Source organism: Astatotilapia calliptera, chromosome 13 (genome assembly GCF_900246225.1).
Source record: "Astatotilapia calliptera chromosome 13, fAstCal1.2, whole genome shotgun sequence".
NCBI lineage: Eukaryota > Metazoa > Chordata > Actinopteri > Cichliformes > Cichlidae > Astatotilapia > Astatotilapia calliptera.
The window spans coordinates 16,752,787-16,769,139 of NC_039314.1; the positions used below are offsets into that span (position 1 = coordinate 16,752,787).

At 37.3% G+C, this 16,353-nt stretch overlaps 1 protein-coding gene across 2 annotated transcripts; it reads right to left on the minus strand.

The window, feature by feature from the left end:
- Positions 1 to 437: 437 nt before the first annotated feature.
- Positions 438 to 10,486, minus strand: plek (pleckstrin). 2 transcript variants are annotated; one of them, XM_026190865.1, is made up of 11 exons: positions 10,220 to 10,486; positions 8,639 to 8,803; positions 6,770 to 6,825; positions 4,422 to 4,577; positions 3,707 to 3,888; positions 3,324 to 3,415; positions 3,037 to 3,221; positions 2,806 to 2,910; positions 2,455 to 2,538; positions 1,858 to 1,927; positions 438 to 1,753 (listed from the first exon to the last, which is right to left on the minus strand). In XM_026190865.1, exons 3-11 carry the CDS (start codon positions 6,809 to 6,811, stop codon positions 1,614 to 1,616), a joined length of 1,056 nt encoding a protein of 351 aa, XP_026046650.1. In that variant the 5' UTR covers positions 6,812 to 6,825; positions 8,639 to 8,803; positions 10,220 to 10,486; the 3' UTR covers positions 438 to 1,613. The 2 variants fall into 2 exon arrangements, with proteins under 2 accessions (XP_026046650.1, XP_026046649.1); XM_026190864.1 differs by having other exon boundaries at positions 6,770 to 6,908.
- Positions 10,487 to 16,353: the final 5,867 nt, after the last annotated feature.

The following is a 16,353-nucleotide window of genomic DNA, read 5'->3' on the forward strand; positions in this document are numbered from 1 at the left end:
CAACTGACTGATAACAAAAATATAAAGTTGATATATAGCGCCCTCTTGTGTTAAAATTGTAAAACAAACATATGCAGGAAGCTACAGTTAGACATTCTGTTTTTATTATGAAATGTTGCTTTTGCTGATTTATCCTCTCACCCTCTCTTAGAAATATTAAGAAGAGAAACATGCTCAAGTACTTAAAGAAGCACCAGGCTCTGTGTCAAAACAAGGATATAGTAATGACTTGAAAGGGGAACAGTTGAAGCCAAAGATTGTACCTAACCCTCTAGTATGGCAATGGTTCACTGTACTGTACTAAAAAGACATGAAGACAGAAAGAAAATTAAGAAGCAGTGACTCTTGGTAGAAAGGAGAAAAAGTTGTCAAAGCTGTGCAGTCCTGCGCTATAGAATTAAAATTAAGAGTAAATTGTTCATTTAAAAAAAAGAGCCTAAATGGCCAAAGTAACATATTTTATTGAGTCAAATTTATATCAAAGACCTGCAGCTTCATAGTTTTTGCCATTGTTCCTTTCCGTTATGGTAACGTTGTCTCTAAGTGACACCTCAGAAAGCATTGTGTCAAAAGAGAGAATGCTATGTCCCGTGTAACACAGAAAAATGAAACCACAATCAGATAGGTTATTAACATATTTGTAGTTTACATAAATGATATAAACCCAAGTATCAAGGTGCCAGATAAAGGGCCATCTCAAATACCACTAATCGCTCCTGAAAATAAAATGCTAGATGGTCTGTAGTGGCGTATGCTGCTAAATTTGACTTATATGACAGGGATTTTAAAATAGAATGGCAATGTTCTCACTTTCAAATAGGTCTGAAATAAATAAGCATTAGTCCAGCTAATATAGACAAAACTAAAAAAAAAACAACGAAAAACTAAAAAAGCCTTCATGAACTCATCAGTTTAGCCGTTAGCACTAAAATTACATTTCTGAATACACATAATAGTGTACGCTTGTCGTTTCTGTCACTGATAAAGTGTCTCATGTATGCAGCAGGCCTGTAAGCCACAACGTGTGAAACTGTGAAGGTTGAAAGTGATTCGGAGTTAGTTCACGCTCAGGAACCAACTGTGCTCGTGTGATAGCTAGAACTGTCTCCGGCTTTTGAAGGGCAGGTTAAGAAGGAGGAAATCAAAAAACCACAGTGGAGTGAATAATAAGACTCAGGAGGAGAAAAAAACCCAGTTTATCTTTCATACTATCTTAGCCTTTATCTTTTGTCATTTGGTGAGACTCAGCTGTATCGTAGTTTTACAGAATAGCATATTTAAAATAAATAGATATTTGCAATGTTATCTAATTATAATTCATTCTATTTATTCCTCAGCTCATTTTTACTTTGCTATCATATCTTCGTGTTCACTAAAATAGAGTAAACATTGGTTATGACACTTTATATTAAATTTGACTGTCTTTAGTTACAGCAGAAGTGATGTTTGCAGTTTGATAGTGTGTAGAGAACTTTATATTTCAAGTTCCTCTAAAACAATTAAAAACTATACAAAAACGTGGGTGACAGAATATAATTACAGAACTACCAAACTTTTGCATTCGATATGCCGCTGCAGCTGTTACATATTCCCCTGCTGCTCCATGCTATTTGTTATTTTCCGCTTTTTGACACCATCTGTATTGCTTTGATCCACTCCTTTCTTTCTTGGTCTGTAGCAGCTTGGAGGAAGTAGTGAGTCTCGTCTGCAGTGATGATCTCAAATAGGTTGCCATCAATATCTTTTTTTTTGGCTGAAAGCATTGAAAGACAAGGCGATGAGTTAAAGGGGATGACGTGAAGACAAACTATTAGAAGAAAAGCTACATGTTTATTGCATGGCGGCAGTCTCACACACCATCAGGCACATAGTCCACAGCTGTGACCACCGCCCCACGGAGGTGGATTGAGCCCAGAGGGTCATCAGCCTGACAAGAAGAAAAGAAATTAGAGGAATATAACAGAAGGAAGACAACTTGTGTAACTAGGGAGGGGTTGTTTCTAAACGATTACCCCTTATTGTTTCAGTTCTTTAAATTATTTTTACCGTTATTATTTTGAGCGTAAACTTAGAGGAGAGCGTGCTTTTGCTGTAGCAGCTCCCAAACTGTGGAACTATCTCCCTTTAGAGATTAGACAGGCCACTTCCCTACCTGTTTTTAAGTCACTCCTGAAAGCCCACCTCTTTATGGCCTTTGTTGGTTTTTAGTTTTCAGTTTTATTTTTGTTGTTTTTAGTTGATTCTATGCTGTTTTATCTTGTTTTCTTTTATAATATAGGGCTGTTTTAATTTTTTATGTATTATGTATTTTATTTATCTATTTTTTGCTGATTTCTGTTATTCTATTGTTTTTAACTTATTTTCTGTACAGCACTTTGGTCCTGTGCAGGGTATTTTAAAGTGCTTTATAAATAAAATTGGATTAGATTGCATATCTCCAAAATCAGTATTTACCTTTGCAGGATCGTAGTAATGTATATAGGCAGGGTCATCTCTGAGTATGAATTTTCGCACCTTCCAGTTCTTCCGTCTATGTCCCTGTGACAAATAACACAGTTTGAGTTATCAGATTTTTTATTTGATTGTATCACTCAGCAGCGAACACAGGTTTCCTCTTTGAGAGAGTGACACGACTGCTGGAGGTTACTGCTATCTTTATCTCTGTTTTGAAGGATGTTTTGCAGCAAGACAAATGACAACAGTGGCTTCAAATCGGGAGACGTCTGCAGACTTTGTAGGTCAACTTTCTAAGAGTATAAGTTGCAACAAAGATGCTGGGAACATTTTTCTTGTTTTCTGATTCACCTGTTTAACCAAACAGCCCTGTTTTATGATGTTTCCTCTGAATTCTTCCTTTAGAAGAACATCTTCATCACTGGAGTAGCCTTCACAAAAGAAGCCACTGTCTGCCTGCAAGCACAACAAAACAAATGTATATATATTTATAATATACAATGCTTTTGCCGAGTCCATAAAGTCTATGTATAATACAGTTAACATATTGTTAAATGGCAGTGTTTGCTCAGGTTAACTTACAAAATAATAGAGAGCTTTTGTCTCATCTAAGAAGGCTGCTTGCTCTCCGCTTTCTGCTCCCTCTTTTGATAAGTCACCTGCAGGCTGGAGAAAACCCTCATTCATGAGCCCTGTTGCCAACATGAGTGCCTCAGGTCTATTTCTCGCCTTTTCCTTTGAAATCAGCCAGTCTATCACCGTTGCACCTTTGCAAAAATGGGGAAACGAAGAAAAATGGTGAGAACATTTGAAGTTAAAAAAGAAATTCTTGCACACCTGTTACATCAACAAAACTGAGCCAGGTGTACCGGTGAAGCAGTGGTTGAAGACTCGATTCTCCTGTTCCAGTTTTAACTCTTTCACGCCTTCATCCTGGTTTTTCATCTCTGTGTACAGCGCACTGGGGAAATAATGAGAGTGCTGTCAGTGTTGCTTCTTCATTCTATTGAAGTACAAGCACTTTACAGCTCACTGAACCTCACTGAAGTAATGATGTTCCAGTAATTTAGCCGTTGTAGCTAGGCATGCTGGGATATCAGATTTCACATTTTGTATATATGCTGTAACCTTAAAATAGGTACTGTAATCTGATAGCAAGTGTTTATATAATAGACAGACAATTACTGTTAGCTGCTGCTGTAGTTCTTAAAGTATAATGAATAAAATATTAACACAATTTAACACAACATACGCTAGGTTGACTGTTTCAGGCAGGCGAATGGAGCGTCTGGTAGACTTTCTGGCAAACTTTTTTCCCCCTTGGATGCAGGTTATGGCTCTCTTGATGTCCTTGACCCAAAGCTCTCTCTCCTCCACGTATGAGGCTTGAAAAAAGTGATCTTGCTTCTTCTCAGTGGTTATCTTGAAAACCAGCTAAAACAAGCATATTTAGTCAGTCTAACATTTAGATGGCATTGATGGTCTCAATTTGAATCTACCTTTTAGTACTTTTACTGTGGAGTGTGAATAATGAATAATCTCTACATCTAACTCTTTAGAACTAGTTCTTAATACATTATATGGACAAAAGCTACTCCTTGTAATGTTTGAATTCAGCTGTTTTTATTCCCACTGCCACAGTGTATGAAATCAAGCACTTAGCCATGCAGTAGGCCTCTACAAGGTTTGAAGAGCTCACTGAAACAGGATGCCTGATTGCAACAAGTCAGTCAGTGAAACTTTCCTTCTTCTTCTTCTTTTCCCCGGTCAGCTGTGAGTGGCCTTATTGTAAAATGGAAGCATTTAGGAGTCACGACAGCTCAACCACAAAGTGGGAGACCACATAAAGCTGCAGGGTGGGGTCACTGAGTGTGCAAAAGTCACCAATGTGCCAATGACTCAAAAACTGCAGTTATTGAGTCAGTAGTTCCCACCCTCTTTTTTTCCATATAGCAACATTTTCTTACCATCCTCTTGACAAAATCCTGACAAGGGCTGCTCAGTGTTGCTCCCTTCAATGGGATCATCCCTTTAGGTGAACGGTCTGTTTTCTTTTTATAGAAGTCCACTCCATCTTCTGACAACACCACCCACACTGCACTCCAGGAGTTTAGCAATGTACCCTGAGGATCAATAAGAAATAAGCTGCTTTAAGCCAAAATGCAAAATGCAAAAAAAAAAAAATTATATATATATATATATATATATATATATATATATATATATATATATATATATATATATGTGTGTGTGTGTGTGTGTGTGTGTGTGTGTGTATATATATATATATATATGTATATATATATACAAAATAAACGTATTCTTCCACACACCATCCTGCTTAGAATTACATGTGGTAACAGCTATGTAATACTTTGTATACATTTATTTTTAAAATGTAAAACACCATGCCTTAAAGGCCACTGGTCACTTATATAAAACAAACCAAAGTGTCACCTTTTCGTTTAAATAATGTAGCAAGAAGAAATTTAATTATGTTTTGATTTTGAATGAATTCCCTTAAATAAACAAATAATCATATGTCCCATGCGGACTCTGATCTAAAGTGCAACATTAACAAGCACGCTTAAAAAGGAAAGCAGGGTATACTTTCTTGGCCCCTTGTTTGTGACATGTAAATGCAGAAATGAATCTGCAGCTTGGGGAATCTGTTAGTAGACTGCTTTCACTTTGGGTTTGTGCTTATAGATGTTTAATTTCACCTGTTTGGGTTAAGACAAACCATTATATCTGTCAAGCTCGCAGTGTTCTCTGCTCCATTCACTCCTTAGGGAACTAAACTTTTAACGTGTGATTTCATCATGCCAAGATCTGAAGACCTTTTCAAAAGACTTATTTAATTATTATTTAACAAATTATAATTAACTATTTAAATTATTTAACAAAATAGTTAAATTAATGAATATCATCCTAAAGTGGTATAGTTTTCAATCAAGTGGCCTTTTGTCCGGGGTCCAGATGATGAAGTTCAATGCAAAATAAGCCTTTGAGTAGCTCTAGAATTTCATCACAGGAAAAGACTGCACACATTTGACTCGTGGCAATAACAACGCCTTTTGGAATTATGTGCTCTGGCCATCAAAAATGTAAAAGAAAATGTTTTATTGAAAAATAAAAAGGCCATAAAAAACCTTTCCAGATTTAACATCAGCACCCACATTGTGGGCCAGAATACAATGCAGTGAGTTTCCATTGCTGAGGCATGATATGTTGGCGGCCCAGTATTTTTGTCCATATAGTCTAAATTTAGATATGTCATCCATGAGACATGGCTATGACTAACACCACTCGCACTGTCATACATCTTTCATAATTGAACAAGCGAAAGGTCATCATTTCTACATAGCTGTTGTCATGCACGCTGAAAAGAAAACCAGTGTCACAAAACTTAAAACACTTCCTGAATGGCCTTTGATCAGCATTTCAAGTGTGTGGAAAGAAAAAAGTCACACCTAGACACAAAAAGAACAGTGTGCTGATGTACCTACCAAATGTATGAACGTTGACATTCATAATAAATTCCATTGTGCATGCAGGAAATGGCTTGTCATCTAAGTGTGTGAATATTCTTCATAGTGATTGTGTAGTACATTGGAATTTGTCTAGTCGTTACATCTTTTCACTGGTTTTCACAGCACTGTTTGATGACAGCGCATTGCAAATGACATTGTTTCAGGTCATATATTCAAATGTTCTCTTTGAGCGACAGTTTATAAGTAGAACAAGGCCACAACACATTCATGTTTTACTTCGTGTTGTAAACAGAAGTAGGAACTTGAGTCACTGTTGCGACTACAGAACAGAAATGTGCAGTTGACTGTCATGAAGTACCTTTCAAGAAACTTGTATCGCTGTTCCCGATTGAGTAAAACAATGTTAGTTTTTTGCTATTCCTGAATGACATATTCATTGTCTTTTTGTGAAGTAAAGCTTTTTCTGCAGGTGTCCTGATTTCCTTTTCAAGTGGCTGTTCTTTCATCTTAGTTTGAAACCTCAGAAGTTGCCCTACCCTTTTTATTCAAATTGTTGTTGTGGGTTTATTTTTCTTTGAAAATTATTTTTTACTTAAATTTAGTTATTACACTGAATTGACAATGGATAAAAAAAATCTAGTCTTGTCATTCCCTCAATTTTGTTTTTGTTTCATTATCAAAAAATAATGAAACAAAAACAATAGTATTACAGGAAGTAACAATAGTATTTTATACTTACTTTATCAATACTTTAAAGAAGCTCTGTGTTCACAAAGACAATGGTAAGAACTTTCTGGTAGTTTTCATGTAGTTATTCTTACCTTTTTTACTAAGTATCCCTCTCTGATCTCTTGTGGCTCCATCACGCTGCTGTCTGCTGCAAATGTGACTCTTGTCAGTAACTGTCAAAAAAACACCCTCTTATCCATGTCAGCTCTCTCTCTCTCTCTCTCTGTGTCACTGTCAAACCACAAAGAACAGCGTACCATGAGCAGGAAGTTGTGCTCTTGGGTGTCTGCCAATAAAGACTGGTCAGCTAGCTTCCTCTTCTCTGCGATATAATTAGTTTGTGCTGCTCTGCTGAAGTGTCTAAATTTTATAGTGTTAAATTTAAAGCTCTAATAATAGATGCCCTTGTTTGCGTGTCATTATGGTAAATTTCTGTTTCTATCCATTTCAACAGAGAAGCTTGTACTGGTAAAAGTATTTGTATTCAGCTTACTGTAAATCTGCTGCATTTAGAAACCTTCAAACCAAAATTTTAAGCCATTTTTGCTGTGTTAGTCAACTTGTATTTCCCCTACTGTATTTCTGTCTTTTTTTGTTGTTGTATTCTTTCCCCACTGTGTTCCTTCTTTGTCTTTTTAACACTGCGTTGAATTTGTCGTGATGTCCAGCAGCAGATCAAGTGGAGCAGAGGGAGGACCTAATTGCTGACCCGTGGAGAGCAGAGTTAACAGAAGGTGAGCAGTTTGTTCAGGCTGGTTGGCAAAACACTACAAAAAAAAAAAAAAAAAACTAAATGAGGAACTAACCATGAAACAAGCCAAAACCAAAATGAGGGGATAAAGTAGTCGTATTACCAGCCAACTCAAGAACAATGAACAGAATTTTACTATTTTATGGCTCAGAAACAAAGTTTTCCAGCTGGGGGAGAGCATCTAGGGAAGAGGCAGTCTTGGCAGGAAGGATCATAAGGAACCCAGCATCGGCTGATGTGGCCTGGGAAACAGTGGAACCTCCAGCGGGCTGGGCAGCAGGCCCTCCGGCAACCACCAGCAGCCACCCCCCATGCCTCAAAATTTTCATAAACAAAATCTGCTGGGTCTATTCTGATCAGGGCATACTGTCATGATCTCCGGCAGCAAATCGAGTGGAGCGGAGAGACGACCCAAATGCAGACAGTTGAAGACCTGTCTTAACAGAAGGACAATGTACACACTGCGGGGTGATCAGGGAAGTGGAAACACATGGGAACACAAAAAGTTGATTTTGTTCATCTGGACATAACATTTTCAGTGGGAGGCCTGACAAGTTAGACCTGTGTTGTGCCATCCGCTTAGGCAGAGGCTGTTTGGTTTTCTCGACATATAAATCATTTCAATCCTCCTGGCAATTACTCTGTTTGTGTCGGGGAACCCAATCCTTGGGGTGGACCAATTTTTGGCGCAGTGTGTTTTGGGAGTTGAAAGCTACAGAATGTTTAGAAAAAATACTTCTCAACTGTTCTGATACTCCTGACACATAAGGGATCACTAAGGGTTTTCGCTTAGACAGCAGTTGTCCTTCTTTCCTGGATCGGCTGGAGCTTTCTTTAGGTGGCTTCCCGGCTTTGACAAATGTCAAGCTGGGATCATCACGTCTACTCAGGGCCTTTTTGAAGTGTTTTTGTTCTTCACTGGCCGCTGTATCTGTGGGGATGGTGTTTGGTCTGTGTTGTAGCGTCCTGATGACACCCAGTTTGAAAGATGATGAGAGTCAAACCTTAAATACTGATCTGTATGCGTTGCTTACAGTACACATTAACTTTTAAATGTCCCCCATTACTGACTGAAATCTCTTAAGAAGGCTAGTCTGTCATTTCTCATATCCTCCCTGGTGAACTTGATGTATTTGTTCTCTGGTTTAATGTGATCAGTGAATTTGGTACATCCTGATCTCTGATTTTCACCCAGTTGTCATCCACATACCTGAACCAATGACTTCGTGGTGTTCCAGGATAACAGGGCCCTCTTTTCCACTTCTTCCAAGTAAAAGTTGGCCTCAATGGGTGAAACTGGGGAACCCACGGCACAGCCATGTTTCTGCCTGTAGTACTGACCGTTGTATGTGAGGGTCAGTATGAAGACACAGTTCTGAGAGCAAACACACTTGGTTGGTGCTGAGTCTAAAACACAAACTCTTGGTCAAAGACCCATAACAGATACATTTGTACATCTTACATAAGGCACAAAAAAACCTATTTTTGCCTGCGAACAGAAAGAAGAAACAGATTTGTTAGCACTAAGCATGAATTGGAAACATGGGAGATATGTCAGCGTAATAGGAATATTCATTAGTAAGCATCTAAGGTACATGAACTTAATGTAATTTGACTCTCCACCATCCATCTGGGACTCTCCACCATTTGACCTTAGAACTGAAGAAGCTTCTCAGATGAGAGGTGAAACGTCTTCAAGTAACTTAAAGAAGTCCAGACGCTTTTCTTTGCAAGCTCCTTTGACTACTATGACCTGGATGACTGAGAACCTTCACAGACATAATGTAATTTGACCTTGCTCCTCAGAAGCTGTGCTTAGCTTCTTGGTTTTCACTTAGTTTCTGACATAAAACTCCCAAATCCTCTTTTGCTGTATGTTTATGAAAATCAATACTTTCCCAGTTTCAAGCCAAAGGTTCCACTTTCCCTTTTCATATGCACTGAAAATATGTCTAAACAAACATGTTTTTGTTTTTTTTTGTTTTTTTTTTACTTTGGAATATTATCACTTTACATACACTGTGTTCAGTATAAGTCAGAAATAAATGTCAAAGTTTATTCTCCACTACACTACACTACAAAGCAGATTAAGTATGTATAATCAGAAATTCTGTGTATGACTTCATCTAAAAATGTATGATTGAAAGTGTTCATATAACACTTTCAATCATACGTGTTTTCAAACTTAACTGAAGCTTCTGATTTGCATATTCTTATTGCATCTTTCTTCTGTATGTTTTGTGCTGCAGTTTTTATAATCTGTAGGATGATTTCATGATGCTATGAATGTTTTCAGCAACCTCACATAAATGTGATTCTCTATTCTAAAAACACTCCCTAACTGATGCGTTGCACCTAAAGCTGAGCTAAGGTAGACGTTCTCTGCCCTAAAAAAAAATTACTTTTTTTCATAATTGCACAATTTCTTTTAAATGTATTTTAGCAAAGTATGCAGATTAAATTTTAAAAAGCGATAACAGCTTCATATATATAATATGCTTGCAACTACAGTTGCCCTTTGCGCTCTTGTGAAAAACCAGTTAATCCCATGATTCAGGGGTATGTAGAAGCATCCTTAGTGGTAATTATTTGAAGTAACTGTTTTCTGCATGACATTAGTAAGTAAGTAAGTAAAATTTTATTTATATAGCACATTTCTAGATAAAAGATCACAAAGTGCTTTACAAGGTATAGGAACAGATTAAAAAGACAAAGTACAGTCAAAAGTTAACAAAATGCAATTTTAAAAAGATGTGTTTTTAGCTGTTTTTAAAAGTAATCAGTCTCTCACAACATTGTGGAGGGCTTTTGGCCATGGCCACGGACATCTCAACATGCAAACTGGAGAAGCGCTGACCTTCCTAGTAGTGGATGACCCACTCTACCTCCTGAGACAGATGATAAAATATTTTATAATTACAAATTGCAGTTCTGAGAAACATTAAATATGATCTTTTCATTAACCATTAAAAAGAATTTACAGTCCCACCTTGTTCATCAACTTGTTATCAAGAACGTGCCTGCCACAACGTTTCACAACCAGCTGTCATTTGTTGGCATGAAAGGAAGTCTGCTTATCTGTTGTTTCAGGTTTCAACATGATGATTCAGCTGTCTGTTTCACCAGACTTAGTCACATTGAGTGTGACGCAAGATTGCAAGTAGTTTTTACTTTCACACTTTTCTTCTTTTAATTTATTTTAGTTAGAGTTTTAATATTATTTCTTGAGAACTAAAATATAAATTTAGTCATGTTGATTTTCTGTTCTGCAACCTTGATTGAGCTCAACGGTATATCTAAAGTGAATTGTAAAATGAGTGATGTTGTTTTGAGATAATGTGACATCATAGCTTTGCCTAAGCAAACACCTCCTCCTTTTGTTCAAACCTTTTAATTTAATTTCGTTTTCTTTTGTTTTTTTGTGATGTTTTTAATGCACCTCTAGAGGGCATAATAACTACATTTAAAACTAAACGCAACACATGAATCCAGGAACACTCACTTGATTTAGCTCAAAAGTGTGAATGATCCTGAGAAAGTCATGCTAAAGATGGCTAAATAACTAATTAATTTACTAGCTCAACTGTTACAAGCTTTCACATGTCCAGAAATCTCCCCAGTGATGTTTAAGAGATTAAAATGCAACTGCCTTCCTTTAATCATCCAGTTTCTTTCTTCTTCTTCTTTTCTTGTGAGGCTATGATGATCTCATTCCTATAAACACGGATCACAGGAACGTTCCCGATGACCGTGGCATTTATCAAAAAGGACACCAGCCATACTGTTGTCTGTCTGGCTTGAGTCATGCTTTCCTCTTGCCCATGCTATGAATAAAGATCAAGGGGGATGGTATTTATAACTTTTATTAATAAATCCTGGAGCAGTGTGTATCATTAACCATCAACATGAGAGCCATCTCTCTGTGTTGGTGATTGAAAAGGGGTTACAGTGTGGAATATTAATTTTTTCAAAGCAAACAAAGAGATGTAACCTTGCTTCTTCTTCTATGAGATATAAAAGTGCCACATAAAAAAAAACCTGTATTATGTATATTTTTATATTTTTATATATTTTATTTATTGACTCTATTTAATTTGTAAAATATGTGTACACACACACACACACACACACACGTAGAAAAACATTTAGTATACACATCCAGAATTTTTTTTTTTTTTTTGCATATACTATTATATATTGTACATATATTTATTAGTTTCAGATTTAGCCATTCGTATATTTTGCCTGTTTATGTTATTGTATTTTGCACAACTCTGTTGCTTGTGAAGCTCGCACACAAGAATTTCACTCGCATGTGCTGTACCAATGTACCTGCACATGTGATGTGACAATAAAAGTGATTTGATTTGATTTGATTTGATTTGATTTGATTTGATGATGCACTGTATGTCTCGGGGGTAAGGAGACAAAACATCTGTCAGCACTAAGAGTCTGGGGGAGACATGTAAGGCACTGTAAGTATGATGAAATCAAGGAAACAGTACCACCCCCACTCACTTCAAATCACACACCCACTGTTCACACCTGAAACTACTTGTGGTCATCCATTGTTAAACACCTACACTGCCAAGAAGGCTCACACACATAATGTGATGTGACCACGCATGATAAGGTGCTGCAAGTTTCTGTGTAATACAGGAAAATTGAAAATGCAATACAGCTTTCCAGTGAGTCAGTTTGGGTTTAGGTGGGTGGGTTGGTTTTTTCACTACATTTCTCACACACTTTTTTTTTTAAAGTTACACTTCCACAAATTAAAGTGAAAGCTTGTACTTCTTATAACACTTTGTATAGCTAACTGACAAAACTGCTTATCCGGTTGTTCAGTGATGACGCGACGAATCCTACTTCCGGGTCTAAAGTAGTCTGCGTTTAATATGGCTTTTGTGTTGTTAACATGTTTAATGTTATGTATTTTCTTCTATTTGATCTCAAAAAGCTCCTAAAACAGTCAGTGATCCCTGTTGACCTCCCTCGGCTTTTATTACCACTAATCATTTATTTAAGCTCAGTTTTTAAAACCTTAGGATGTAACTACAGCCCAGCCCATGCAGCAGTATATGAATGACTAACCTCGTATTGTGGATGGATTATCTCAGTTGTTCTCCTGGCTGAAGTTTGGTCCTTTTACAGCATCCTGCCATGCGATTACATTTGTTCCTGACCACCGAGAACACTCACGTTAACTTTTATCGAGTGGAAAAAAAAGTTAGCTTGTTTATATTATGCTAACGTAGCTGTGTCGCTAGCGGTCACGCAGCACATCATTATATACCAGCTAGCCAAACTTCAGTAACCCTACAAACGTCACTGCTGTTTAGTTTTCTGTCTTCATTTATGCTGGAAGTGATAACAGAGCTGCACGTTTTAATTTGTTTCCAAAACCCCGCAGTCAGGACATGCTATATTGTATTTAGATAGAAGCTAGCGAGCTAACTCCCTGCTAACTTCTAACTCCGTTAAATGTCATAAATTCCGTTTTCATGGATGCCTGGATGTTAAACTCAATTGTTACACCTGGTAGAGCAGAACGCTGATCATTTTATTAAAGATGAAAGACTTTAGACAGTTTTTCAACTCTCAGTAATGCCACAGTGATCGTTTAATATATGGACCTGCAGCGGAGTTTAGACCCAGACACGGCTAGTGACGTCAGACTGAACAACCGGATAGTTATAGGTTATTTTTAAGGTGCTTGTCATTTTGCATAGTTTTCACTTGGTCCCCGTACAATTCAGCATCAACTATCAGCCTACAGTATCTGACAGCTGTGGCAACTCAGCAAATTCAGAATTTACAAACAAAAAAATATGTGAGCACATAATTAATGCTTTTTGCATTTTGAAATTAGCTCCGCATGCACAAGCTACAATGATTAAACAGTGAGCTTTTAGTAATAAAATAAATGGATCAACTATTATCTGCAATAACATCAAAGTACCCATAATGCAAAATTATACTTTCATTTTCAGTATGTGCATTATGACTCTGCTTTTGCTCTGGGGAATTTCATGATGCATTGACTATGTTCTCCTTGGAATTCAGCGTATTTATGGCATGTAATTGCCACATTTACTTCATCCATCGCTGCTAATACAGTCAGAGCGGTATAGGGTGAGATGTATGTCGCTCCATTTTTCACCCTGTCCCTCCTCATATTGAACACAGCAATAAATACTGCATGTGTTGTTCTTTGCTCTGCCCCGCCCTTTGCCATAGCTCTTGTTTTGCAGCCCTGGGATTGAGGCATCTTCATTCCAGTCCTCTGTACCTCACAAGCACCATCAATAATTCTGCTAAAGAGTGCACTGAGCTGAAAATGGGGGGGGGGGCTAGTAGGGATGTGGGGGGGTGAGGTGACACTTGATGGCTTTTCCATGGCACACTCAATCTCTCTCTACCTCCTTCTATTCCCGTTGTGCTCCCACATTTCCTAACATGACCTTCTGCAATGTTGTTTATCATTTTGTGCCGTATGGACAGCAGGAACACAAACACAGGCACACAGCCTTTAGCCCTTTGAGAAGCAGAGAAGAGGCACCATAAAAAGCTGAAGTAGGCTCTCAGGGGAGCTTTTATTTGTCTTTTTACACCGCCATGAGAAGCCATGAGAAGAGGTCATTATCAATCGGGGGAAAGGGTCTGAATGTTACAATAAGCGCATTATGACAGATAATGGAATCTAACATTAAGGCACTTGAAAAGCATACCTTTTTCATTTGGTTGGAATTTAACCTTGATGTTTGACAATAGATATGTCCACAAAGCAGTTTCTGAGGCTTTATTAAATTTTGTCAGGCGCTGTGTATAAAACCTCTTTATGCCACAGAACATAAGCTTTGCTCCGTTTGTTCACACGTGGTATTTTCAGCTTGTTTATGAGAAACAGTCTGAAATGTTTTTCTTCATTTCTCAAATAAACAAGAGTCTGCTGCCTCATAAATGTTTTCATGGCTCGCACACAAATGGAAATCAACCTTTTAGGCTGAGACTGTTGCTAATAGATGGCAGTGGCCTTCCCTCTGGGTGTTAGAACATTTGTCTGCCGCCACACATTCCACTGAGCCAATTCCTCGTTTGAAACTCGGATCTTATGATACCAGATGAATCAGATGAATTTTTTGCAGCAGAAAACTATCTACTCCTATCATGCTGAGAAATGTAATAAGGCCTCTCTAACTGGTCTTCAATATGCTTTTTTTTTTCGCTGTGCATTTTTTTAAAGAGATCTTTTGCATATTGGAAGCCCATCTTATTGATACGTGGTCATTTTAAGCAAACAAGCAACATTTAATAACAACGTGACTATTTTAGATTTTCGTATAGAGTTGTGATTTAGTTTTTGTTTTGTTCTGCTTTTGCAACTGTCCTTTCCACCAAACCTTCTCTAAACATCTCCTTTCCCTTTGTAATGTTGGACTTTTATTAACAAATGTCAGCATCTGGCAAATCAACTATGCAGCATTAGACACTGTGGCGACCTCTTGTGACTAAGGGAGCAGCTGAAAGTGGCTTTTTTTAAGCATGGTAAGAATACAATTTCAGATATGCTACACACAATATCTGTTGTACCTTCTGAGCAACATATAAGAAAATTAGCATGATGATATAAGAAATCAAATTAAAGATTCACAAATGTATTACTCTCATCTGTTTCATTTTAATCGAATTTTATCATATTTTAACAGGACAGTGTTCAGAAGTGGGGTTGTTTTTTTTTTTGTTCAGATGCAATTCCTGATGCAACCCCAAAGAGGATTTGTGTCTCTGAGTGTACTTGAACAAACAATCTTTTCATTGTAAAGCAAATGTGTAAATAAACACTGTTATTATCTAGAACATTCCCAAAGACACGAGAGCTGCAGCCCACATAAAAAATAAAAAAAAATCCCACAAAACCCACCCAATTTTAAGTGTAATCAAAATACAAGAGAAAGTGATTTAGTTCCTGGAATTTTTTTTTATTTTATTCAAAAACATAAACGTCACAGGCTGTTTGCTATAAATGGCTTGTGTTACCCAGTGCAAAGGGTTAAGGTCAATGTATGATCCACCTGCCACTGGGACACAAGCTTTAATACAAAGCAGTAAATTTAAGTCAGAGTGATGAGTAATATCAAAAAGTAACCACCTCCTATTCCCAGTTTAATTCACGCTATATATAAATAAATACATTTATATAATTATGTAACTGTACATAATTGAAAGTAATTTCAAACTTTCTTCTCCTCTTTCTTTCAAATTTTTTGTGCCCCACCATGGGGCCCCTGCCCACACTTTAGGAATCACTGATCTAAAATGAATGTGACCTTGCAAGATTCCTACGATTTAATGACAGCATTATTCAAAAATGTACACAATTACAAGCATAATGTCATTTTATCATACAAACTCCATTAAGCTGGCACATGTTAAGACTAAACTTCCACAATCTCAGGAAACAGATGTGAGCGTCTCCGATCTCTAACGTATATTCTATAATTACCTCTTTATTCCCTCATCTGTTATGGTATCAAATATAAAATAAAGGGCAAAGACATTAAGATCACAGTTTAAATTGACAGCAAAGTGAAATGAATGAGCTGCTGGAGAAGATGGCCTACTGCAGTGGGACTAATAAACCTACAGGCAAGTTCAGAAGGCATAGGAGGTTCCTCCATCTGCCAATTAAATGAAGAGGAAACTGATGGAAAAACAGTTTCATTGAGGATCAGAAAAGAGTGATGAAGCTGTGAGCGCCACAGGGAATTTTACTGCATTTACATCACAACTGCCACCAACTTTGTCTTCTTAAAGAAAGAAATAAATTGATTGGTGCTCATATTTTTGTCTCATTTTTCTATGCTGCTGCCGACAACTTCCTTCAAGAAGTTAGTTCTAAAAGAAAGTTATGCTATGTGATGT